Source organism: Haliaeetus albicilla, chromosome 7 (genome assembly GCF_947461875.1).
Source record: "Haliaeetus albicilla chromosome 7, bHalAlb1.1, whole genome shotgun sequence".
Lineage (NCBI taxonomy): Eukaryota > Metazoa > Chordata > Aves > Accipitriformes > Accipitridae > Haliaeetus > Haliaeetus albicilla.
In genome coordinates this window covers 10,998,389-11,022,672 of record NC_091489.1, presented here as the reverse complement: position 1 = coordinate 11,022,672, position 24,284 = coordinate 10,998,389, and the positions used below count along the sequence as shown (strand labels likewise).

The following is a 24,284-nucleotide window of genomic DNA, read 5'->3' as shown; positions in this document are numbered from 1 at the left end:
TCCCCCAGCTCATCAGTCAAATTGAGCGTGAGCCACTCTTTGTTGGCAGCAGTGAACTGTCTCTGGGCTGGAAGGTGAGGAATTTTAAAATGTATCACAAAACTTGACTCTCTTTTCAGGAAGTTGCCAGCCTGTGTGCTACTCTGTGGTACCTACAAACTGCTAACCAAACGCCACCCTTCCCTGTCTTTTCCAGCTCCTTATGTGACCTATCTCAACAAAGATCCAGCAGCCCCCTGCTCCTTGACAGAGGCTCTGGAGCACTTCCAAGTGGAGAGCCTCCATGAAATCATCCCTAACGACCTCAGAGAGAAAGATCTGCGTCCCCTGAAAGCCCCTCACAACATCACTGTCGTGGCAGTCGAAGGCTGTCACTCCTTTGTCATCGTGGACTGGGCCAAACCTGCTCGAGGAGACATGGTCACAGGTACTCTCCTGAGGGTTGCTCTCCTCATGGGGTAGTGGGGAAGGGGCAGGTTTTCTTAGATGACCATTTTTACCTTAAACTGAGCCAGTGGCTCATGAAGTTCTCATTCCTCTGCAGTTTTCTGTGGGAGGTGAGCTACTTTCTGAGGGATGAGAAAGGTCACTCTGTTGTCCCTCAGTGCCGGACCAACCAGCCCATGTTGGTCCAGATATCTCAAGATTTTGGCACTGATTTTGTGCCAGCGGTTCTGAAGGCACTGCTTCTCGCTTGGGTGGTAGCTGTGATAGCACTTTGCTCGACTGAGCACTTCTGCCCCCAGGTAGTGCCCTCAGCTCCACTGCAGGCACCTCCCAAGCTTGCCTTTGGAGCATCTTTCGCACCCGGCTTCAGTCTGCTCCAAGCAAAGGTGACTGTGTGGCTGGGGATCGTCTGGGTCCTGCCTGGCTGTGAACATGGCTACAGGAGCAGTCTGCCTGTAGAGGGGCTTCTGGCTTGGTGGTCTTCTAGCCTGCTTTTTTTGTAGGAAAAGAATGTACCAGAGTCAATTATCTCCAGGGGAGTCTGTGGCCCAGGCTATGCTTACTTGTTTTGCTGAAATTTTGCTCAAATATCAGTCTGACAAGCAAGGTTCAGGGATGGAGAATATGTCAAACAAATGTGTTAAGTTAGATCTCCTTTAATGTCTTTAGACCTTTTGAGAGCCAGATTGAAGCCCAACTGACTTCAAGAATGAATCTCAAAAGTTGCTGGAAAAACACTAGAGTAAATAACCAAAATATTTTAGAAATTAATCAAGCCTTGTTTGTCAGTGGACCCAAAAGATCTGAAGTAAGCATTGGAAAAGGCCACTGCTTTGGTGCTAATGTCCAGTTTTTGAGGAGCCTCGCCTGGCTCTGTGGCTGACAGCCGTGGCAGAAGGGTGGGAGCTGGTGGAGCCCAAGCAGTGATAATGGTCAAGAAGGGAGAAGGTGGCACAGGCTATGTGGTGTCTGTCCCACAGCATGTCATTCTTCAATGCTGTTGTGGTGGGTTGACCTGGTTGGGTGGCAGGTGCCCCCCAAAGCTGCTCTATCACTCCCCTCCTCAGCTGGGCAGGGGAGAGAAAATATAACGAAAGGCTCGTGAGTCAAGATACAGACAGGGAAAGATCACTCACCAGTTACCGTCACTGGCAAAACAGACTCGACATGGGGGAAAATTTAATTTATTACCAATCAGATCAGAGTAGGATAATGAGAAATAAAACCAAATCTTAAAGCACCTTCCCCCCACCCCTCCCTTCTTCCTGGGCTTAACTTTACTCCCAATTTTCTCTACCTCCTCCCCCCCAGCAACACAGGGGGACGGGGAATGGGGGTTGGGGTCAGTTCATCACACGTCGTCTCTGCTGCTTCATCCTCCTCAAGGGGAGGACTCCTCATTCTTCCCCTGCTTCAGCATGGGTCCCTCCCACAGGAGACAGTCCTCCATGAACTGCTCCAATGTGAGTCCTTCCCACGGGCTGCAGTCCTTCAGGAGCACACTGCTCCAGCGTGGGTCCCCCGCGGGGTCACAAGTCCTGCCAGAAAACCTGCTCCAGCGTGGGCTTCTCTCTCCATGGGGCCACAGGTCCTGCCAGGAGCCTGCTCCAGCGCGGGCTTCCCACGGGGTCACAGCCTCCTTCGGGCACCCACCTGCTCCGGCGTGGGGTCCTCCCCGGGCTGCAGGGGGACAGCCTGCCTCACCATGGTCTTCCCCACGGGCTGCAGGGGAATCTCTGCTCCGGCGCCTGGAGCATCTCCTCCCCTCCTTCTGCACTGACCTGGGGGTCTGCAGGGTTGTTTCTCTCACATGTTCTCACTCCTCCCTCTGGCTGCCGTTTCTGTGTGTCCCGCAACTTTTTTTTCCTTCTTAAGTCTGTTCTCCCAGAGGCGCTACCACTGTCACTGATGGGCTCAGCCTTGGCCGGCAGCGGGTCTGTCCTAGAGCCGGCTGCCATGGGCTCTGTCAGACATAGGGGAAGCTTCTAGCAGCTTCTCACAGAAGCCACCCTTGTAGGCCCCCGCTGCCAAAACCTTGCCATGCAAGTACAGCTGTTGATTCAGTACCTTACTGAGCACAGTTCGCGTACCTTTTTTTTATTTTCAAAAAACCCTGGTATTTCTAACTATATTAGTTTCTGCACAGTCAGTGTATCACTTAAAACAGTGAATCTTTTTGCCTACACAGTGTTTTAAATCAGAATTCACACCTGGGTACCATCTTCTGATGTTATGCTCCATCATTATTAGCTAATGGCAGGAAATTCTTGTAGCCTGGAATTTTCCAGGAGAGTTAGGCATTGAATCACTTTCATATTCAAAGATGCTTCCACTCCTTTTAACCCATAAAGCCTACCATGACACCTAGGGATATCATTTATTTAAAATTTATTTAGAATCCTCACAACTATTTGTCTTTCCCATTTACAGGCTATCTGGTTTACAGTGCATCCTATGATGACTTTTTAAAGAATAAGTGGTCAACCAGGACTGCAGGGACTACTCATTTGCCAATTGAGAACCTGAAGCCCAACACACGGTACGGATTTGATCCATTCTTTTTCAGTTCTGTTAGAGAAGTAAAACAAATTTTGAGAATTGTCAGTCATTTTTCTTGGTCTTAGTATAAATATTTACATCTGATCTAGATTTTACTCATTCTGTTTGACAGCAAATTGGTTTATAAACTGCCCAGCTACTTACATGATATTTTTACCATATTAACCCTGGAGCAGGTGACTGTGTGTACATGCATATATGTTTGTGTATCTAAAAACACGTAACAGTAACAGAGAAAATCTTATTTTCAAAATGTATTTTCTGGTCTTATGCATAACTGAATCAATTTGGGGGGGGGAAGAGTATACTGGTGTGGCCAAGATTTGATACCCAAGGGCTGGTGGGGAGAGGTACCACTCTCTGGTCTGTTTTTGCTGACTGTTCACATGAGTTGTGCTGGAAGAGAAGGCTTGGTGGTATATAATGAGGCTGTGGCAGTTGCTCAGAAGTCAGTTTGGCAGGAACTTTAGATCTTTATCTTCAAAAAAATCTCACTGAAATGGCAGAAAAAGAATGCATGCTTTGCATGATATTGGAATAATTCATGGCAATTGGGTGGGAAGTAAATGGCCACAAAGGGACTACATTAAAATTACTTCTTTTGACAGATGCTTGGTGTCTCTCATACTTTTTCCTCAAATTCTGAGTCTGAAATACTTTTGTTGCTGCCTTGGGCTAGGTGTTTGCTCTTCACATGCTGATGTCTACAGTCTCTTAGACACTGGTGGCAGGTGTTGGTCACATATTTGGTAATGTGGGAGATGCACTGGGACTGTGGGCTGGGACTAGCATGCCTCACTTGATGATGAGCTACAGATCAGAGCATCCACTTCTAGGACAGGCACATAGGGTTTGTGCCAGGGCTACACACAAGAGAGAAACAGTGTCACCTAAAGTATCTTTTCTTTCCAAGTTGATTTATAGATGAAGGTTAAAAGCATTTGATTGAGAACCTCAACCTAGAAAACAGAGAATTGTTTGAACGTAGCCTACATCTAAAGTCTTAATAGATTAAATAATGAGATAAATAAATTATGAAAAATCAGTGCAGTGTAGCATTTGGGTCTCAAATAGGACCAGGCATATTTTTTCTGACCACATTACAGCGCTTCTCCGCACAGCCCTGACTTTAGCATAGACTAACACACTCAAGTCTCCCTCTCCTGCTGCCCCAAGGACAGTGGTGAAGGCCAGCGTGCCCAACATCTCAAGGACTCCAGGTCACCAGAAAAAGCAGTTGCAGTGAAAGCACCCAGGAGCCCTGCAGCTGCTGTCCTAGCCACGCTCGGTGCAGGGGAATAGGTGGGAGTTGAGCTGCCAACCTGTGATACATCTGCTGAGATGTACTTTAACTCCAGGCTTCAGAAGGTCACAATTTGACTGTATTAGAATGGAGTTTTATAGGAACAGCAAGGTTGTAGGTTCATGCATCTCCATGAACCTAGTAACTCCCATGTCGAATATTACGGTTCTGTTTCAAGGTAGGGAGGTTCAAGCAAGTGCTGTTTGTTTTAAGCATATTATTTCCCCAGCATCTTACTGAAGAATGTTATAACCCATTGGCCTCTGTTGTACGCTCTATGGAGGCAATAAAGGCTTCATGTGGGGTCTGTGGTCGAGAAGGAGCATTCTTTACAACAGAGAAATTGTGTGTATCAGCCAATCCTACTTACATTCTCCAAATCTACAGAGTGGATTGACTGCAGGTTTTTTTGGTCTTAAAAATAACTCCCTAACCACTGGGAAAAGACCCCATGCTAACTAAGAAAATATGGCGTGAAATCTGAAGTTAGTCTAAAAATTTTGTGTTTGCTTTGTTAGTGCATTTTGTGAGAAATATCTGATTAAGTCAGAGTGACTGTATGCAGATGCTATTGACTGCTGGGCGTCCCATGAGGGGCTATGGGTGGTGCAGTCTTGCGGCATGCACAGCATATCAGAAATGAGTTGGCATCTTGGCAGAAGTCAGCCCCAGGGAAGATTTGAAGCTGTCAACATGTCCTGGAAAAATCTGCCTGGTGTTTAGGTTTTACAAACAAAACAGAAGTCTATGTTTAACCGATGTCATAAGTTTTCTTCCGAGGCCTGATCTAACCTCCATTTGAGAAGCAGAAGTTCTTCTATTAGCAAAACCCCAGTCAGCTTCAGTGGGCACAGGAGCTGCTTCCTTTTGACATGTGAATGTAAATGCTAAAATAACTTTAAACCTTATTAAATCTTAAAAACAGCAGCCTTGACAATGTCCCTTCCCTAACCTTAATTCTCAGCCGTCACAGAAGACTGATGCACAGGGCTGGACAGCATCCACTCAACCACTAAATGCAGGTTCCTGCAGCCACAAACATAATCCTTGTCATAGACATTTCGATGTCCTTCTTAAGCTTCACTAGGCTTTTTCCTGCCTTTTTGCAGGAAAGCTGTGTTAGTGCCTGGTGGAAGTCTCATGACTTAAAACACTGTCCTTTACCACCATATCTCCGTGTCTTATTGAATCTTCTTCCCTGTCCACTTGGTTTTTGTTCCCTTGAGGGACATTTTGATCCCACAGTGCCAGCTACCAATTCCAGTGTTGTACAGAACATTTCATAGGAGGTTCTCAAACATTTACTCAGGGCTCACAACTGCAAACAGAGCCTGGATCTTCTGGCTCTGGGGATCAGATGCACCGAAAATTTCTGTTTCCTCTCCGTATCTCCATTAAAGCAAAGTCACAATATGTCCAACAAGCAGCATCGGCCACAGCTGGCTGCAGTGTATCACCAGAGCAGCACAAAAGAGGTAAGATGTCAATGAAGCCCTTGTCCTGTGCAAGTGGTAGACCTATGTGGCACATAGCTACCTCACACAAGCTGTGTAGGAAGCTCCTCTTCCAGCTCTGCTCTAGTGTCTTGTTATAATATTTGCTGTAAACATCCATGACGGATGTAGTGCTAGGCCGTTTTGGATGGAAGGAGACACTTTGCACTAGCCTGTGAGCCCGCAGGCAGCTCATTTATGGGTTTTTCTTCTGGAGGTGTGGTGCAGTTGTTGGAGGGGGCCTCTGCTGCCCTCTCCACGTGCTCACGGGAGGAAACCTGCCTGCCCTTCCCAACCCCCTCCCAGCCTCTTTTCCCCTTCATCCACCAGCCCTGCTGGACGTTAGGTCTGTGGGGTACCACCACATCGCCTCGTTCCCCCCCCTTCCCAGGCAGCGCGTGTCTCTCCCGGCCAGACACCGGCTCCGGCACGCCGGTTGCCCTCCGGCGAGCAGCGGCCGCGTGCTCTGTGCGTGCCCTCTGCGCGCCCACCCTGGCTCTCGCCCAGCTCTGACGGTGGTCCAGCAGCACCCGTCCCACCGTCCTCGTGGCTGGCACGCGGTCGCGGTGCTGCGGCTCCCGCCCGGCCACCTGCAGCACGTGCGGACTGCGGCACGGGCCGCCGCGCGTCCCGCGGCCGGCGGGCGTCCCACCATCGCAGCCTGCCGCGGGATGGGGCACGGGGCTGGGCGTCCGTGCAGGCATGCCTTTGGAGAGGCCGCAACAAGGATTTTACAGCTGGCTAATGGTTTTTTAAAGCAGCTGCTTCCCTAATTGGCATGCTGAGTGATTATCTCACTTCGTGGCTGTGAGTGCCAGCTATTTAATTCCAACAGAAGGGAGACACCTTGAATTAAGTCGTAAAATCAAGTGACAGGTATGGTGATGTGATTAGTCATATCGTCTAAATGAATAAAAATACTACATTTTCATTGCCCCATTACAGTTTACTATGTCCTTCCTTGACATGTCAGTAGAAGTGGTATATAAAATCTCAAAGGTGGTTTATTCTTTGGAGGAAAAGCTTTTTTTTCTGGTCTGTATTGAAACTTAACAATGAACGGTATTGCATCTGTTGCAGTTGTGATTCTTCTGTGCCTATTGGTAACAATTCATTGCAATTCTGCCTAAGCAAAGTGTAATCAAAGCACAATCAACGTATATATTACAAATTTTGTTCATGTATTTTTGTGGTGAAGAACAGTTGAGTTATACTGATCTGAGAATTCCTGGCAAATTCTTCAGCTGAAGGATTCTGACTAATGAAAATGTCAGATGCCTGGACCTAGGAAGGCTTTGGCACTTTCTTTTTTATTTGTCATGTCTGAGAAAGAAATATATCCTGACTGCATTATTTTATTGACGTTCTTAGTACAGCAATCATAGCATCGTCTGTGTTTAAATCACAGGTCAGCAAGTCATGAGACCTGGCTCTCTTTCTGGCACAACTAGAGGCTTCTTGTGTATGTAAAGGCTTAGGAACTAATTTTCCAATTTAGCAAAGAGAAATGTACTCAGAACTTCATCGCTGTTTTTTCCAGACAGTCAGGCAGGCAGTTTGAACAATCGTGTCCCAGACAGGCCTCTATGTACATAACAGAACACCTGAGCACACAGTTGCACTGATTGTGTAGATAATCAGTTCCTGCATTACGCATTAGATACAAAACCGCACGGTTTTCCCTACTTAAGTAGGTGCACAAGGTTCTTGGGCTGCTCTCTCCTATTTCAGATGTGGATCATTGCACTTATGTACCTCATGGGAATGTTTTGAAGCTAGCATTAATACACACGTATGAAGTGCATTGAAAGGGTTGCTCAGAAGGTGCCACTGTGTTGCGAAGGTGGTATCTGATTATACCTCTTTGGAAGCAGTGGGAAGTCAGGCATCCATACAGATGTTTTCACTATGCTTTGAAGGATTATGGAAAAGATGTGGGCTGGAAAACATTTTTCTCCTGCTCTTCTGAAGTAGTTACACCAAGCGCTGGGCTAAGTCAGTACAGCTTGGCGCTGAGTTGCGGCTGTTTTGTGAGCCAGAGTGAGGGATTGCTGCCCTGTGTCCCATCCCTGTGGTCAGCCTTGTGCCACCGGCCCCTACCCCGATCCAGGTGGAGAAGGTGCAAGTGGGTGAAGGAGGTGTGGATGGATGCAGGTGTCCCATGAGAGCATTGGCAACTCAGGGGGTTAAAGAAGCGCTCGGGCTGCCATGCTCTGCTCAGGTGGCCAGAAGTAGAGGAGCACACTGGAGGCTTTTTGGCTCCCCTCTCCTCTTTCTCTAGCCATGCTAAACCCTCAGAAGCTGTGGTCAAGAAATCAAGGTCAGTAGTTAAAACCACGGGCAAATATTTATGCCAGCAAGAGGACTGTGCTAGGCATGAGCAAAAAGCACGGCCTTGCTAGATTTCGCTATTTAACGTGGTTTCTTTTTGCCACAGTGTGTGTGTCTTTTAAAAGAAAGCTGTGAGTCGTTTGTGAACATTGTATAGTCATTAATTACAGGCAGAACTGGCTACAGAAAGCAGGAGTGGAGCTGGTTTCTGGTGTCAGCTGTGGGACACAGCAGGGACAGGGGGCACGTCCCCCACGCAGGGGTGGGAATGTGTCTCGCGGAGGGTCTGTCCATGCATGTGCTCCAGGTCTGGCACAGATACGAGGTGAAGCTCGTGACACAGATGAAGCCCAGAATATTTCAATTCCTGTAGCTTCCACATCGATCTCACCTAGAGGACCTGCCTGTAATTTTTACGGAGTGAACAAGAAGATGGCCTGGCACGTACCCTGGAGATAAGCGGTTTGCTTCATGGCAAAACCCAGTGTTCACATGACTGCCAGCCTTCTGCTGAAGAAGTGGATGTTATTTGCACATCTTTTCAGCCTTTTCCTAGAGATCAGTTTGATTTTGAGACGAAGCAGTTCACTTTGCTTGAAAAAAGACATTCCTTTTAATGAAAAAAGATGTTCACCTTTGCCAAAGGGCTGGTTCAGCCGGGTCCGCTCTGATTTATTGTTGTGAATGATTTCACGTGTACTTGGCTGGGGCTTAGGCTAGAGAGGGTCCTTTCAGGAGCAACCTCCAGCCCCTGCTCTGTGGCTAAGTCCTTGAGGAACAGATACGTCTGATGGTACAAGAAAGTGTACATGGTAAAAATTGAGTGGCAGACTAAAACCAGCAAAGTTCCTGCAATAGGATTGTGTTGAATTTTCCTGCTGCCTGCTAGGCTGTAAAGCATGAGCATCTTAGGTGGTATTAAACCACGTTATGCTTGTACGTTGCAAGGGCTACTGTCATCTCCTGTGGACAGAAGGGAAGAAAGGGGAGTGAAGTTTTTAATATGGATGGTGTCCATGCTTGGTGCATAAACTGCACCAGGTGGCAATAGCTTCTGGGGACATCAGACCGCGTTTGCTATGAACCACGCTGTCTCAGCCCAGCGTGGGCCGTGCAAGCGGAGCAGCGCTGGCAGGTTTCTGTGCAGGGTGGGGAGAGCTTTGCCACCAAGAGCAGGCTGATGGTTTTAATGGGGCAGGCTCACTTTCACCAGCTGAGGAGCGTCAGGCCTACCACTCGGGTGGGATATTGCCATGGGAGGTAATCCAGCGCTCAGGGGCAACCAGCCCTACAAGTAAGCATTTGTGCTATTATGTGGGTCACGTATGGAGCTTTTGGAGATATCTGCTTTTGAATGAGAGGCTAAATCAAGATCCAAATGCTATGTGGATATTCCAGAGGTGCAGTAATATTTTTTTTTTTTTTAATTAATTTCTTTACAAGAACGAAATTGAGCAAGCAGGTAAGAAAGGAAAACCTAAACTCAGGCACTTTGAAAATGCTGTGCTGGAAATTTTTACAGTAATCTTCCATTCTAATTGGTTTCTGCTGGACTGGATACAAAGATAAAAGGAAAAGAAGAAAACAATCTGGGAAAAAAATGTCAAGAGTAGACATCAACTAAAAATCGTTGTATTTGGAAATGAACTAAAACCGTGCTTACACATATTCTTCTCTAAGGGTGAGGATAATTTTGCTTCTGTTGAGCAAAGAATGGAGGTCTAGTTGTGAGTCATGTGCTTCGAGTTAAGCATGTGATTGAAATACTTTGGGGGAATCAATAAGGCAACATGTGAAGCTTTCTCATATTACTCAAGTATTGTGATCTTTAAAGCTGCTAAAGTTTTTACAGAAGGGTCAAAAGCTTAGCTTCTGATCTCATATAAAGCTGATCCAGTTTTAGTTTGCAGTTTACACCACTGCTTTTGTAGAAGTTAATCTGCTTTAAAACTGTTCCTGAGATCAGAATTTAATTTCCCTGCAACTTTTTCTTTTTTTTTTAGTCTATTGTTATTGGTTGTTTCATATAAAGTGGATGTAGTTGTGTGTGGTTTTTGGAAGGGGGATGATATAAATAAATGATCCAAAAATATGTATGGAAGCAATTGCAAAAAGGAGAAATTTGTCTGTAACAGCCAGCTCATATCCTGGCTCAGTATCCAAATCCATTTAATGCAAAGGACACCTGAACTCAGTGGAATTCTGCTGGTTTGATTCTCATCCTGTTTTAGTATTATTTATAATTTAGCCATTGCAGTGGAATCAATGTTTTAGTCTTATTTTCCCTCTCTTTTTCTTTCAGGTATTATTTTAAAGTCCAAGCAAAGAATCCCTTTGGTTATGGACCTGTTAGTTCTTCAGTCTCATTTATCACAGAATCTGGTACGCTTTGCTTTTTATTTTCATCTCAAAATTAAGTTCCTATTAACAGATGTGGCAGGGCAGTGACTGAAACCAGCACAGTAATAATGGTGATTATCCTGAACTTGCTGCTTTGAGATTTTTTTTTTTTAGGTTAATTACTTGGTTTCAGTAAAGCTAGGGAAATAATACACACTCCTAATGCCCCTATGAAAATATAAGTGACGTTAAAGTGACCTTCAGAGGAACAGGAAGTTGAATTTAAAATACGAAAGACTACTAATGTTCAACAATACAGAAGCAATGGGAAGTTTAATGTCTTTGATAGATTGACCAAACATTTAGTAAATTAGCTTCCTAATTGTGAACAGCTGAACAGTTGGAAGTGGTTGTCTCTGGAAGAAATATAGGAAACAATTGTTCCATCAGATGGGCAAAGTTCTCTGTTCTTTTTTTGACAAGGCATGCTGCTCTTTCACAGGGCTAATAGCGCATTAAAGAGCAACGCCCCCTTCTAAAAATAGTACGTTACAGGAGCTATTTTTACCCATTTCTTCTTCTTCTTCTTCCATTGAGCCAGAGGCCAATGACTCTACTGAATAATAGAGGAAAAATATTTCAGTCTTTACTTGAGTGAAAGGTCTGCTGTCTCTTGCAAATTTTGCCCTTTTGGCAACGGGGGGTTTATGCAGTCTCTGCCTTTGCTCATTTGACTTCACCCTGTACCGCTTGCTTCAGAACCATGGAAGTCAGTCTTCACAGAAGGGAGACAAAAATGCAAGATAAGTAAATGGTCCTGCATAACATATTCAGATTTTTTTTTAAAGGAGTGAGAAGCTCAAGTATAAATCCAAGCATAATATTTAACATTGGACAAATAGGACAGTGTGCCCAGGTGGCCAAGAAGGCCAACGGCATCCTGGCCTGTATCAGAAATAGTGTGGCCAGCAGGAGCAGGGAGGTGATTGTTCCCCTGTACTCGGCACTGGTGAGGCCGCACCTCGAGTCCTGTGGTCAGTTTTGGGCCCCTCACTACAGGAAAGACATTGAGGTGCTGGAGCGTGTCCAGAGAAGGGCAACCAAGTTGGTGAGGGGTCTGGAGCACAAGTCTTATGAGGAGCAGCTGAGGGAGCTGGGGCTGTTTAGTCTGGAGAAAAGGAGGCTGAGGGGAGACCTTATCGCTCTCTACAGCTACCTGAAAGGACGTTGTAGTGAGGTGGGGGTCGGTCTCTTCTATCAAGTAACTAGTGATAGGACAAGAGGAAATGGCCTCAAGTTGCACCAGGGGAGGTTTAGATGGGGTATTAGAAAAAATTTCTTCACCGAAAGGGTTGTCAGGCATTGGAACAGGCTACCTAGGGAAGTGGTAGAGTCACCGTCCCTGGAGGTATTTAAAAGATCTATAGAAGTGGTGCTCAGGGACATGGTTTACTGGTGGACTTGGCAGTGTTAGGTTTGCTGTTGGACTCGATGATCTTAAAGGTCTTTTCCAACCTGAACGATTCTATGATTCTGTGCTGCATCTTGCAAGAAAATGATTAGCTGATTAGCTGGCTGCCAGTGTGTGGGCCTAGTTTTCCCACCCAAAATCAGCCACCTTGTGAGCTTTATTTAACAGGCTAAATCCACCAAATTTAAAGTTTTATTTGCAGCACTGATCTTTCATTTCTCGTGTGGCCAAAGGTGGCTTTCCAGCTGGCACAAGTACAAAAGCAGTTGCTAAATCTAAAGCCAGGTGGTATAGTTACAGTGATGAAATAAGTCAGAAGAGAGAGAAAATGCTAGTTCAGAGTGCTCTTCTAGTGCAACTGAAAGGTTTGAGCTGACGGGAATACTCAGTAAAGAATGCCATCATGGGATCAAGCAGCTTATTGAAAATGTTCAATCTTACCGCTGGTAACACACTGAAGAGAACAGAAAACCATAGTTTTCTTTCATCAAACTGTAAAAACTCCCTGGAATTTTTCTTCCCCATCAGTAGACAAGCACCATGCTTTTTCTTCAGGTGTCTCATGTACAATAAGGGCTAGTTAAGAGATGACAGAAACTGCAACGTAATGAATACAGACAAGCTAATGCATTAGATCATTTTGTTTTGTTATCCTTATGCCACACCTATTCCATCCTTCTTTATTTAAAAAAGAGAGTATTTCAAGCAAGCAGAAGCTCCTGCAAAAATTCTGCCACTATGACAAAAAGAGTTTAAAATGATAAATTTCACATATTTTTGAATAGCTCTAAACAACTGTGCTAAACATGATGGATGTCTGAGACTGAGATTGGTGTACAAGACGTAGGTTATGTTTCCCTTTGGAAGGTAGGCCTGCAGGTGTGACTTACACTATATATATTCAGAAACTGTCCTACTGCTCTGAGGATCTTCTGAAAAGAGGAAATCTCTTTCAAAGCTATCTTTAAACTTTGATACTAATCTCAATAGGGTTTTTACAGTATCAGAATAAATATACAATCCTGTGGCAAGTTTCATCAACTGAGAAAAACAGTGGAATAACAAACACTCATTAGCTCTGCATATTGAAAAGACATATAAATCACAAATTCATGATGTAGCTAAAGGCAGTTACTCTGCAACTGACATTCTCTTGAGTGACACTGTATGTTTCATATTATAAAACAAGGTTTGGAACAAAATATTAAATTTTTTATTTCTTTCATTCTTCTAGACAATCCCCTCCTCATTGTCCGACCACCTGGTAAGTCTTATTCTGCTATTTCTTTCATGAAGTGCATAAAACCTGTGCAAAACAGTTACAATATAGGCTTTAGAAGCATATTAACTCGCAATTTGAGTTACAGTTTTAAGCAGGAACATGTAGTAATTCATTGTGCTAATTCACAAAACATTTTCTTTCTTAGAACACCTTATTCTGGTCTTTGAAAAGAAAATGTGTAAAGATATGTCAGAATAATCACTTGATTTTGGCCCATTTTTTTGGCTGGTACGACAGCTTTAATTGCTTAGTAATAAGCACTGAACTATATTACTTCTGTATCTGTGTCCTTCTGTTGCCTGAGCATAGCTTGAACAGCGGGATCAGGTTTTCCTATCTTTACCGCTTATCTGTACTGATCATCATGCCCTTATAAATACTAAAAAATTCAGGAATTTGTTACTGACCGGAATGATATGCCACAAAGCTGCTGAGCTTGCTTTGCATTTCCAAATTTGCAGTAAGCCAATTCATCCCCTAATCAGAAGAGCTGATTTCCTGGCGCTGGGACCAACCTTGCCGACGTACGTTGGTAGGGTAACCCCAGGCGGCACGTGCTCTTGGAAGAGATGCAGGAAAAAAGACCTCATGGTTGTTATGCTCTGACAGCTTTCCTAAGCAGTTCAAATGGTTGGTTCTGGGGCTTTTTGACTACATTGTTCATGAAAACAATGTCCAGTGTCTCGCTTCCTTCTGTGTCTTATTACGCTTGTTAGTCTGTTTTTTCCGTGTCCTCTCAGATGTCTCTGATGGTGCGCAGATACTGCAGAGCACACTGTGTCTGTGGCAGCCAGGGTGGGAGGCCTCTGAGAGTGGTGGCCTTCCCATGTCCCCAGTCACCTTCAGGTTTTTTGCTGTCAGTTATTTTGTGGGTCTGTTCATGGAAAAGGGTCGTTGGAAGGCGATGGCTTTTGTGCTTGTAGTTTCTGCTTCGACTGGACAAAGAGAAAATATTTTTGTGTGGCTGCAGTAGTAGACATAAGATAGACCAAAAAGAGGTGGCAGAGCTCTGGGAACCTGTGGAAATGAAGAGCTTCTGAACACCCAGCGTAGCTCTTACAGGACATGCTAAGTTTATCCTTCATGATTTTTGGAGATGGGCAAAGGTGATGGACAAAAGCAGACTACTCACAGCAATACAGCTGCATTCAAGAAATAGCTAGTTTATTGTTTTATTCTAAAGAGAAAGCTATGGCCAAAATCCTGCAATCCTTTCACCGTGTGACTAATTGTGTAAAGTCAGTCCAGTTACATTTGTGTCCATACCGGTGGAGTTTTGAGGACTGCTGATCAGTGATTGCTTCTCTCATGCAAGTGTTTGCAGGATTTGGTCCACATGCCTAGTGAGAGGGAGGAAGAATGACTAACAGAAAAAACTTTCAATCATCTCATTTGTAAACCACCTCAAAATAGCACAGTAAAAGCAGGGCTTTGTGCTCTAGCTAGAGAGAAAAATAGCAATTATCACATTGGAAGCTTTTTGTGTAATTCTATATACATTACTACAGCAGCAGTTTCAAAAGAAATTATATTGTCTTGGTTAGTATAAAGCGAACATTCAGGTAAGCCAGTAGGAATATTTAGTCTTTTGCAATACAATTAAGCAGTCTCCTCTTCAGCAGTGCTCTGGACTTCTCTAGGTAGAGAAGGTGTCTGACTAAAACCAGTGAGACTGTTTGCTTAAAACTGTGATTCGGTACATGAAATCAAATTTTTTAATCATTTTAACAGTTATTATTGTCTACTGCCTAGAAGGGATTTAATGAAGTCCCTTGCTTTTAAATTTTTTTTAATAATATTTGTTCTTGAAGTAGTATTTCTGGATATAGAAAAGTCATGCATTAATCTGCTGCAGCATCTCTTGTAAAATGTGTTATCAGGTGTTAACCTCAGCAAAACTCAGACTGAAATGCTGAAGTCTGTCCTTAATATCGAATTTTTTTTTCTCCAAGGTGGTGAGCCTATCTGGATCCCATTCACTTTTAAATACGACCCCACCTATTCAGACTGCAGTGGCAAGCAGTATGTGAAACGAACTTGGTACCGCAAGTTTGTAGGAGTGGTTCTTTGCAACTCCTTAAGGTACAAGATTTACCTCAGTGATGACCTGAAAGGTATGCACCAAGCTTAATTTCCTGATATACGATTACTTATCATCTAGCTTTCTTCACGTCATCTGTGCAAGAATTGTGTGATGTCTATCTGAGAGTCCTTCTCTTGAAAAGGTCCAATGTGATAGCCAAGCTGCCCTGCTTTTTGCATTACGCTCACACCCTGTGCGTTAGCTTTTAAGCAGAGCTCTTTAGACAGAGGACAGGAGGAAGTTTCCCTTGAAAAGCCTGTGTGTGTTTGTATCCTGAGAAAGCAATGTGCTTCGTACTGTGAAAACAAAGTGCTGCTCCCCACACGTCTCCCTGGGAAGTCCCACGCTTGCTCCACGGGCAGGTGAGCCCCTGCTGCACACGGTCTGAGAGAGCAATACACCCGAGATCCCCAGGGCAGGTCGAAGAGGGGAACACTGAAGGAAAGACTGCTCTTACAATGACTGGGTGAGCAGTACTCCTAAGAGTTAACAGTAGCTCTTATATGGGTGTATTTGCTGAGAGATAATGAAGAAAATTTTCCATATTGTTGATCTGGGGTACTGGGTTTGTCTCAATGGCTTCTCAGATTGTGTTAATATGTTATACTTATTGCAGTGCAGGACATGGACCCGTTAGAACAAGTTCAGAGGAGGGCCATGAAGATGATCAGAGGGCTGGAGCACCTCTTCTATGAGGACAGGCTGAGAGAGTTGGGGTTGTTCAGCCTGGAGAAGAGAAGGCTCCGGGGAGACCTTATAGCGGCCTTCCAGTACCTACAGGGGGCCTACAGGAAAGATGGAGAGGGACTTTGTACAAGGGCATGTAGTGATAGGACAAGGGATAATGGCGTTAAACTGAAAGAGGGTAGATTTAGATTAGATGTAAAGAAGTTCTTCACTGTGAGGGTGGTGAGGCACTGGAACAGGTTGCCCAGGGAAGCTGTGGATGCCTCATCCCTGGAAGTGTTCAAGGCCAGGTTGGATGGGGCTTTGAGCAACCTGGTCTAGTGGAAGGTGTCCCTATCCATGGCAGGGAGGTTGGATCTAGATGATCTTTAAAGTCCCTTCCAACCCAAACCGTTCTATGATTCTATATTGAAATGACTGGTCCAGTTGAAATTCCCTCCACCTGTCACCTGCAGTGCAGAGAGTCCATGGACTTGCAAAATGGGGACTATACCTTACTGACCCTTAACCCATTTCTCTTTTCCATAATTTCTCCTTCCATACTGCGAAGGTATCATTCTCCCTGTTTCCAGCCACTGTTTGTTCATTGGTAATACTGTGTTTGTCACTGTAATACTTCCGCTTTCTCCCACGTGTATTTTCCTGGTGGTGAAGAGCATCCCAAACAAAAGTAACGCTGAGTCAAGTAATCTGTCTGTATCACCCTTCAGATACCTTTTACAGCATCGGGGACAGCTGGGGAAGGGGTGAGGACCACTGCCAGTTTGTGGATTCACACCTGGACGGAAGAACGGGACCTCAGTCATACGTTGAAGCCCTGCCCACCATCCGAGGTACAGCAATGGGGGAGTGGGGTGCTGGCCAGGTACCTGTCATCCCATCCATACGATTAAGGGGTAGGCAGCACAGCACAGTGTGGGGGTCTTTGTCCATGGCTGCTGGCAGCTCTCTGAGGAGTCTAGGTGATGCAGTAGGTGGTGAGGTAATGTTGTACTCAGGCCTAGCTGACAAGTTATGAAAGTCCCAGATGGCCTTGTGGGTATTGAGAGAGACAGAAAGAGAGGGGCATATAATGGAAATAATCCACAGGAACAAAATGCAAAAACAGAAAGAAAAAATTATATGGGTCTATGAAACCTTTCTCCTAATTATAAGACCTGCCTCACTGAATCGAGGTGCAAAAACTCTTCTACATGCCACAAAGAACCAGCTACATCTTTGCAAATACGGCTTTTGCAAATGGTTTCTGACCAGTTCATTCAATGCAAAACACATAGGAGTATGTCTAGTGACTTAAAGTCGGACTGCAGGACTTTTATTCTGACCTGGTAGATATCTCCCTCTGAGTGAAAATTCTCACCTTGAAGGAGTTCTTCTGAGTAAACTGCTCAGCCAAGAAGGTGATGGCTTGCTTCACAGAATGAACCCAATCGTGAAAGTCAGCCAATCTTTTCAATAAGTCTATTGATTTAAATTATTCAATTGGCTTTAATGGTTTCCATGTTAAATTATTTGTTGATACTCTTTTCATGGTGGCATTACCAGGAAGAAACTGAAATAGTCACTGATATTTATACATCACTGGGAAGTACTGCATTTCTCAGTTCAAAAGAGGGATGATTAATCCAGATGTGTATTACTAGGTCTAGGAGACAGAGATAGAGAGCACACAGAAATTATATTATTGGCACAAGACTTGAGTTTTTCAGATGTTCCAGTGCACGAGCTATGCGGAGAAGAATGCTGCACCTCTTCTAATGCTTTAACCAGTCACATTCTTTCTGAAGGTGAAGAAAAAGGGGGAGAAAAGGCTTAACTCCACATTTACTGCATGAAATGATACCTTTTTGTTTTTGTGAAAAGCTGATGTTTGTTGATAGTCTCTTGAGCCCTATGAGATAATACGACTTGATGGTATTTTTTGCCCCAGAGTCCTTTGTATATTTAAACTGACTTACAGACTTCATAAACAGAACTGAAATATATCCACCTTTTGAAGTGAAATGCAGAAGCTCTTTGGCAGACCATAGCATTACACAATAGTTCAAGAGATTTTGAACAGTAAAACCAATCAAAACTACAAGAAATACAAAGGACCAGAGTTTAATGATTCAAGAAAGATCTAGGACAAATACCAGGGCTAGCAAATACCCTTTTGACAAAAATCCCTACCAAACAGCTTCCAAGTTTTCATTTGGGCTGTGGGATTGACTCTCGCTGCATCTGTTACTTTTGTTAAATTACTATGTCTTTGTTTTGAAATGCAAACGGGTGTTTTTCTCCTGACAGGGTATTACCGCCAGTACCGCCAGGAGCCTGTATCATTTGGACGCATTGGACACACAACACCCTACTACTATGTTGGCTGGTATGAGTGCGGTGTGCCCATCCCAGGGAAATGGTAGCAGTCTGCTTTCCTGTCTTAGGCAGACCATGCTTTTCAAATGATTTCTACCAGAGGACTGTGAGCAACTGATTCGGAAAAGAAAAAAAAAATAAAGACAAATGAGGCAAACCAGTGAAGACCAGCTGCTCAAGAAACCCTCGTGAAGCGAAACATGGTCCCCCCTTTACCAGCCTAAATCTGTGGTGCTGCTTGATTTCTTCTTGGAAGCAGCAACAGGATATAAGTTCGGAGTCTTACCTTCCTCCTCTGGGTCCTTAAGGCACGGAGAGGGGGTTGCAATGTGTGCGACCTGTGAAAACTAGAACTGTATTAGCCATGAAAATTTGGAAGCTTCCTTTATCTTGCAGGAACGACCTAAGCATGCTGTGCTTGCTTAATGGGATGCTAAACTGTCCTTTGCTGCCTGCCAGGGCTCCCCTATGCAATTGTGCCATGTAACTGGCCACCCACCAAAGGCAATATATTCTCCTGAAGACTTACCCTGTGGGTTCACCCACTGCTGGACTAATCACCAGGTCACAGTGTAAATTCACTCTGAGATATATGTATATCTATATCTATATAAATACAGTACTGTACATCTGCAGAAGTACTGCTTAGAGATGCTGAAATTTTCTTGTTCACTAGATAAATATGGTTTGAATTTTTATGTAAAAGGTGCTGTTAATTCTTTGAGATATTACTATGCACAATATATTAACCAAGGAAAGAGCTGTATTCTTCTTGTGAGTACTGTTGAGCTAACATTTGAATTATTGATTAAAGACCCATGTCCCACTTCCTTGGTAGCCTTTGGACTGGACATTCAATGGGAATCTACCCCTCTATACATGTTAGAGTGGCACTGTATAGTCCAGCAAAAACACATATTCAGCAGTTTATCAGCACGACTTAAACTTTCTATCCTTTACTATTTAAAAGTTTTAGTGCAACTTTACTTCAATCCATTCTCATCTTACTTGGTATGTTATTTATTCCTTGTCAGTACCTTTCACTTCACTGTGTGGAGGCATGGGATGAGTAACTTGCAAATTAGAAACTGCTTTTAACTTATTTGCCCTCCAAAAAGAAGCCCAAGCCACCAATACAAGAGTCAACTAGCAGGAAACTCATTTGGCTTTGGTCCGTCCTGGGTACAAATTGGGATATGCTTCCTTTAATATACTACCGAAATCTCTTCCATCCAGACCAGAAAGCAAAAGCTGACATGGAAGAAAGGTATAATGATGGCTTTTTTAGCAGACATTTGGAAGCTTGCAATAACATAGGATTTTAGTAGTCCTTCTAGGAAATCTAGCATTAATGGTTTACTTGGTAACTTTCATGGTCTTACCATTTCATGGTAACATCTCATCAGCCTTTGCTCTTGTTAGTAAGACCCCCCCCCCCCCCCCCCATTCTGACAGCATAGGAGGGTTAGCAGCATACCTGGGGGACGAGTCTGGTCTCTGGTCCATCTCTCACTCTCATTCCAGCTTACATGTAGTGTAGGTCTAACACCTTTTCAGTTGCTTCCTGTAGTTACTGTAAATTGTATGGGGACAAAAAAAGAACTAAAGTGATTAAAAGAGCATTTGGGTTTTAACATTTTAATTGTTCTCACATACTTTTGCTTCAGTACAGTGCCAAATATATGGTCTTGAAGTATAACTTTTTTCCCTAATAAACCTATGATACATGGTTCCATTTCTATTTCATCCTTTCTGGTCATCTGTGTCAAGTAATCTGACAAAGTGACAAATTGTTAGCTTTCTAAAAGTCTTCCTTGGGACAGGAGTAGGTGTCACCTTTTTTCTAAGGGCCTGGAAGCATGTGAGTGTGTTGTTCCCTTTTGAAGGTGGTTAGCAGCCAGCATGGAGTTACCAAGGGCAAATCATGGCTGACCAGCCTGAAAATATTCTTTGTGGAGATGACTGGCTCTGTGCACAAGGGGAGAAATGTGGATGTCATTGGCTTTGGCTTTTGTATGGTGCTTGGCATGGTCTCCCACTGTGCGCTTGCAGCCAGACTGGTGGGATATGGCTTGGATAGTTGGGCTTTAAGGTGGACATAAAATTAGCTGTGTCGTGAGGCTCAAAGGGTTGTGATAAAAAGTAGTGCAAAGTCCAAATGACAGCTGGTTGCAAGTGTCACCCCCAGTACTGAGGCCAATACTGTCTAATGACCTGGACGACGAGACAGAGTGCACGGATGGAGTGCACGGATGGAGTGCACCATCAGCAAACTTGTGGCTGTTACTAAACTAGGGCTGGCGAGTGGTTGATGTGCTGGAGGGCAGAGCTGCTCATCAGAGGGACTTTTACAGGCTGGAGAAATGAGCTGTCAGGAACCTCATGCAGTTCAGCAAAGGGAAGTGAGAAGTCCCACACGTAGGATGGAATAGTCCCTTGCAGCAATACAGGCTGGGGTGACTGTCCAGAGAGCAGCTTTGCAGAAGAGGACTTGGGTGTCCTTGTGAACAACAGATTGAATGCGAGCACTCCAGAGATCCATTCCAACCTAAATTATTCAGTCTCTTTTTATGATTCTAGAGGAGGCATCCAGTAATGAAATGTACTTTTTTCTTTTATTGAAAAGTCATACCTTGCTCCAGAGCCCAGTCTTCAGCACATGTGAGTGGGACTTGTGCCACTGACTCTAAAGAGCAGGGCCTGACTTCACCAATCACGGTTTGTTCTGCTGCTTAAAGATGGATGTTCCCTCCCCACAGCCAATGCATTCTGCATTTTCACCTTCAGAGACCACAGGTGGGTTTTGGTTTGTTCATCTGCAGAGATGTGGTTCCTTCCTTCCCAGCTGGAAATACCCTTGGGCTGGGACAGTCCCATTCAGGGATGCCATCATGGGTGAAGAGCTGAGGCCATCGTTTTTTCTGCAGCCTCAGCTGGGGAGGAACTGGGGGTTGCTGGGGGCAGGGGTGGAGGGCACTGCGCACTCTTCCCCTCCAGCGTAAATCGTCTCCGAGGCTAAACCAGCCAGGGCAGAGTCAGCAGTAGGGCACAAGAGGGAAACACGTGAAATGCAATGGTATGCAGTCTGTTCCCTTCACTTTAAGGTCTGGGTAAGTCCTCTATGCTGTATGAGGTGATCTGATTGACACATTTGCATCCTTTGCCCCATGTGCAGGGTGACACATTATCGTGAGAGTAGGTAGTTTCTCGAAGAGATGATACTATTTTTGCTCTTTGTTTATCTAAGAGGTGGTTGGATTAAAGAGGCAACTGAAGCCATGTGGGTCAGGAAAGCCACTTCCCATCCAGATCCTCTCTCCAAGGCCATGGCAGTGCCCTGACCAATGGGCCACCCTCCCCTTTCCTTCCCTCCTTCCTTCCCCGCTGTCCCCATGACACACTGTTTGGTCCTGCTGTGCCACCGTAGGAGAAGCAGCATGCCTGTTTGGAGGTCAACCCTGTCTCCACTGAAATAGCTGCATGGCTTTGTGACTGCGCTGCGTACCAGGGGACATTGTATGGCTCCAGCTGGTGCTAATGGGAGAGGGACGGGTCTTTCCCTCCGTCGGCTCTCCTCCCATGCCCCCCTTGCTGGCAAAGCCACATTTGCATCTGGTCTCCAAGCCCTTGGCGCCAGCTTGAAGAATGCCACATCCCTTCAGAGGTTCTGAGGGGTGTTGCACCAACCCTGCCTTCTTGTCGGAGCAATCCTTGAGGGAACGGGATGGAGGAGAGGGAGGATCCCCACAGAGAGAAAATCCACACAGCTTGTGCCTGTATCGCCTCTGGTCCAAATCTCTCCGGGGCGGAGGGATGCCAGGGCCCTGCCTGGCGGGGAATTATACAGAGCTGGAAAAGAAAGGGATAAAAACACAACGGGGGAAGGGGTGGGGAGGAAAAGGCAGGCAAAGAAGTCGCTTGAAGCATTGTCTGGCCCTGGTCAGTTCCAGATGCTAATCTCTGATCACTGTACCGTATTTTTGTGAGAATTGGGATTTCTGCCTCAAAGGCAGCAGGAACAATTGCCAGCATGTGAGAAATGCCAAGGGCTCTCGGGGGCAGCCAAAGCCCAGCATGTGGACCCAGGATGCAAACAGAAGAGCTCTTTGGTGATGAAGGAAGAATTGGGTGTCACTTGGAAGGATAATTGAAGGCCTTCATGGGAGGTAACCGAACCCACTGAACAATGTGAAATGCTCCTTGTGGTTCCTCCCTGCAAGAAACTGTATGGTTTTCTGTCCCCCAAACCCATGTTCTTTTTTCTCACCAGGCAGATAGATGTTATTCATGTGAAGAGCTGCCTTCCTCCGGCAGAAGAGAATGAGGTAAATGCAGAAGGGAATGAGGTCAACACTGCAGCAGCCCAGCTCTGCTTCCCAAGGCAAAGCTGGCACCCACAGATGTCTAAAAAATCCTACCCCTGGAGAGCTGCCAGTCTGCCTGAGGGCCCTTAGCTGGTAACATTTGAAAACAAAGCCATGCCTTGTACTGCTGCTCCCTTTCTCATCATGCTTCTGTGTCCCATAAAGCAGGAAGCACTCCCCTGGGACTTGTGCCACATCGCTGTGCCAGTTGCGCCACATCGCTGTGCCAGTTGCACCACAGCAGCCAGTGAAAAGTACAGCCCTGGTGGGAATGAGCGCCCGGAACAGAATAACACCAGAATCGTGGCTGGGTGCGATAATCATGGTGTCAACATTGGGCAGTCAAGTGTCAAAGGCAACAGGCTGGGGGCCAGGTCCTCGGGTGCTAACAGTTGCCATAACTCCTCAGTGCCGGTGGTGTTGCTCCTCAGTGCCAGCTGTGTCACCCAGCTCCAAACACAGCCTGACCAGCAGAAGAAGAGCTGGGGGAACCTTCACGTTTGAGGCATACACCGAGGAAGCACACACTTGCGGCAACGAAGGTCAGCCGCAGACGGAGCTGCATTAGCAAGGGCACAGTCAGTGGGCTCAGTGATGTACTTCTCCTCTCTCCAGCATAGGTGAGACTGCACGTGGAGTACCGTTGGCCCTCCAGTACAAGGCAAACTGGAGTGGGTCAAGGAGAGGGTGGCCACAATGGTTAGGGGACTGGTGCACAGGACGTACAAGGAGAGGCCGAGCGCTAGGTTTGTTCAGCGCCAGGGAGGGAAGGCTTGGCTGGCAGTGGTGGATCTCATTGATATCTTCAGTGGTCTGATGGGATTGTAAAGAACATGGAACCACACTTTTCTGAGAGACACACAGTGAAAGGATGAAGGGCAATGGACACAAACTGCAACATGGGAAATTCCAATGAAGTATTAAGAAAATGTTTTTATCATGGGGGTGATCAAGCACAGGGACAGCAGCACAGAGAGGTGGGGAAAACCATCCCTGAAGGTGTTCATAACTAGCCTGGAGAAGGCCATGAGTAACCTGATGTTGTCCTTGCTTTGAGCAGTGTGTTGGACCTGACTTCCAAAGGTTCCTTCCAACCTGAAGAAGTGTACACGTCTCCATATAATACCAACCACTCCATCATGCAGCCAGACAAAACCAGAACTGAAATTTTACAGAAGCAAAGTGCAAGCTTCAGGAAATTTTCACAGTGGATTTATTTATTGGACAAAAATGATCATAGAGTCACAGAATGGCTGAGGTGGGAAGGGACCTCTGAGGATCATCTAGTCCAATCCCTTCTGCTGAAAGCAGGGTCACCTACAGCAGGTTACTCAGGACCGTGCCCTTCATGTTTTAAATAGCTCCGAGGATGGAAACTCCGTGGTCTCGGCAACCCGGGCCAGTGTTTAACCACCATCCCACAATAAAAAATATTTTTCTTTTCTTTAAATGGGATTTCCTGTATTTCAGTTTGTGCGCATTGACTTCTGTCCTGTCATTGGACACCAGTGAGAAGAGCCTGGCTCTATCTTCTTTACTCCCCCCATCAGGGATAAGATCCCACTG

General features: G+C 45.3%; 2 protein-coding genes across 2 annotated transcripts in view; both read left to right on the top strand.

Annotated features, from left to right (window-relative positions):
- Positions 1–20,089, top strand: part of FNDC1 (fibronectin type III domain containing 1) — a 74,952-nt gene extending 54,863 nt beyond the window's left edge. Inside the window, exons 14-20 of the mRNA XM_069786914.1 lie at positions 197–427; positions 2,878–2,986; positions 10,436–10,515; positions 13,179–13,208; positions 15,179–15,340; positions 16,707–16,829; positions 18,286–20,089. Of these exons, the coding sequence (XP_069643015.1) occupies positions 197–427; positions 2,878–2,986; positions 10,436–10,515; positions 13,179–13,208; positions 15,179–15,340; positions 16,707–16,829; positions 18,286–18,401 (851 nt within the window). The 3' untranslated portion in view covers positions 18,402–20,089. The remainder of the gene's footprint in view (positions 1–196; positions 428–2,877; positions 2,987–10,435; positions 10,516–13,178; positions 13,209–15,178; positions 15,341–16,706; positions 16,830–18,285) is intronic.
- The window catches only part of MRPL18 (mitochondrial ribosomal protein L18), a 643,474-nt gene that overhangs the window by 384,465 nt on the left and 234,725 nt on the right, over positions 1–24,284 (top strand). The window lies entirely within an intron of this gene.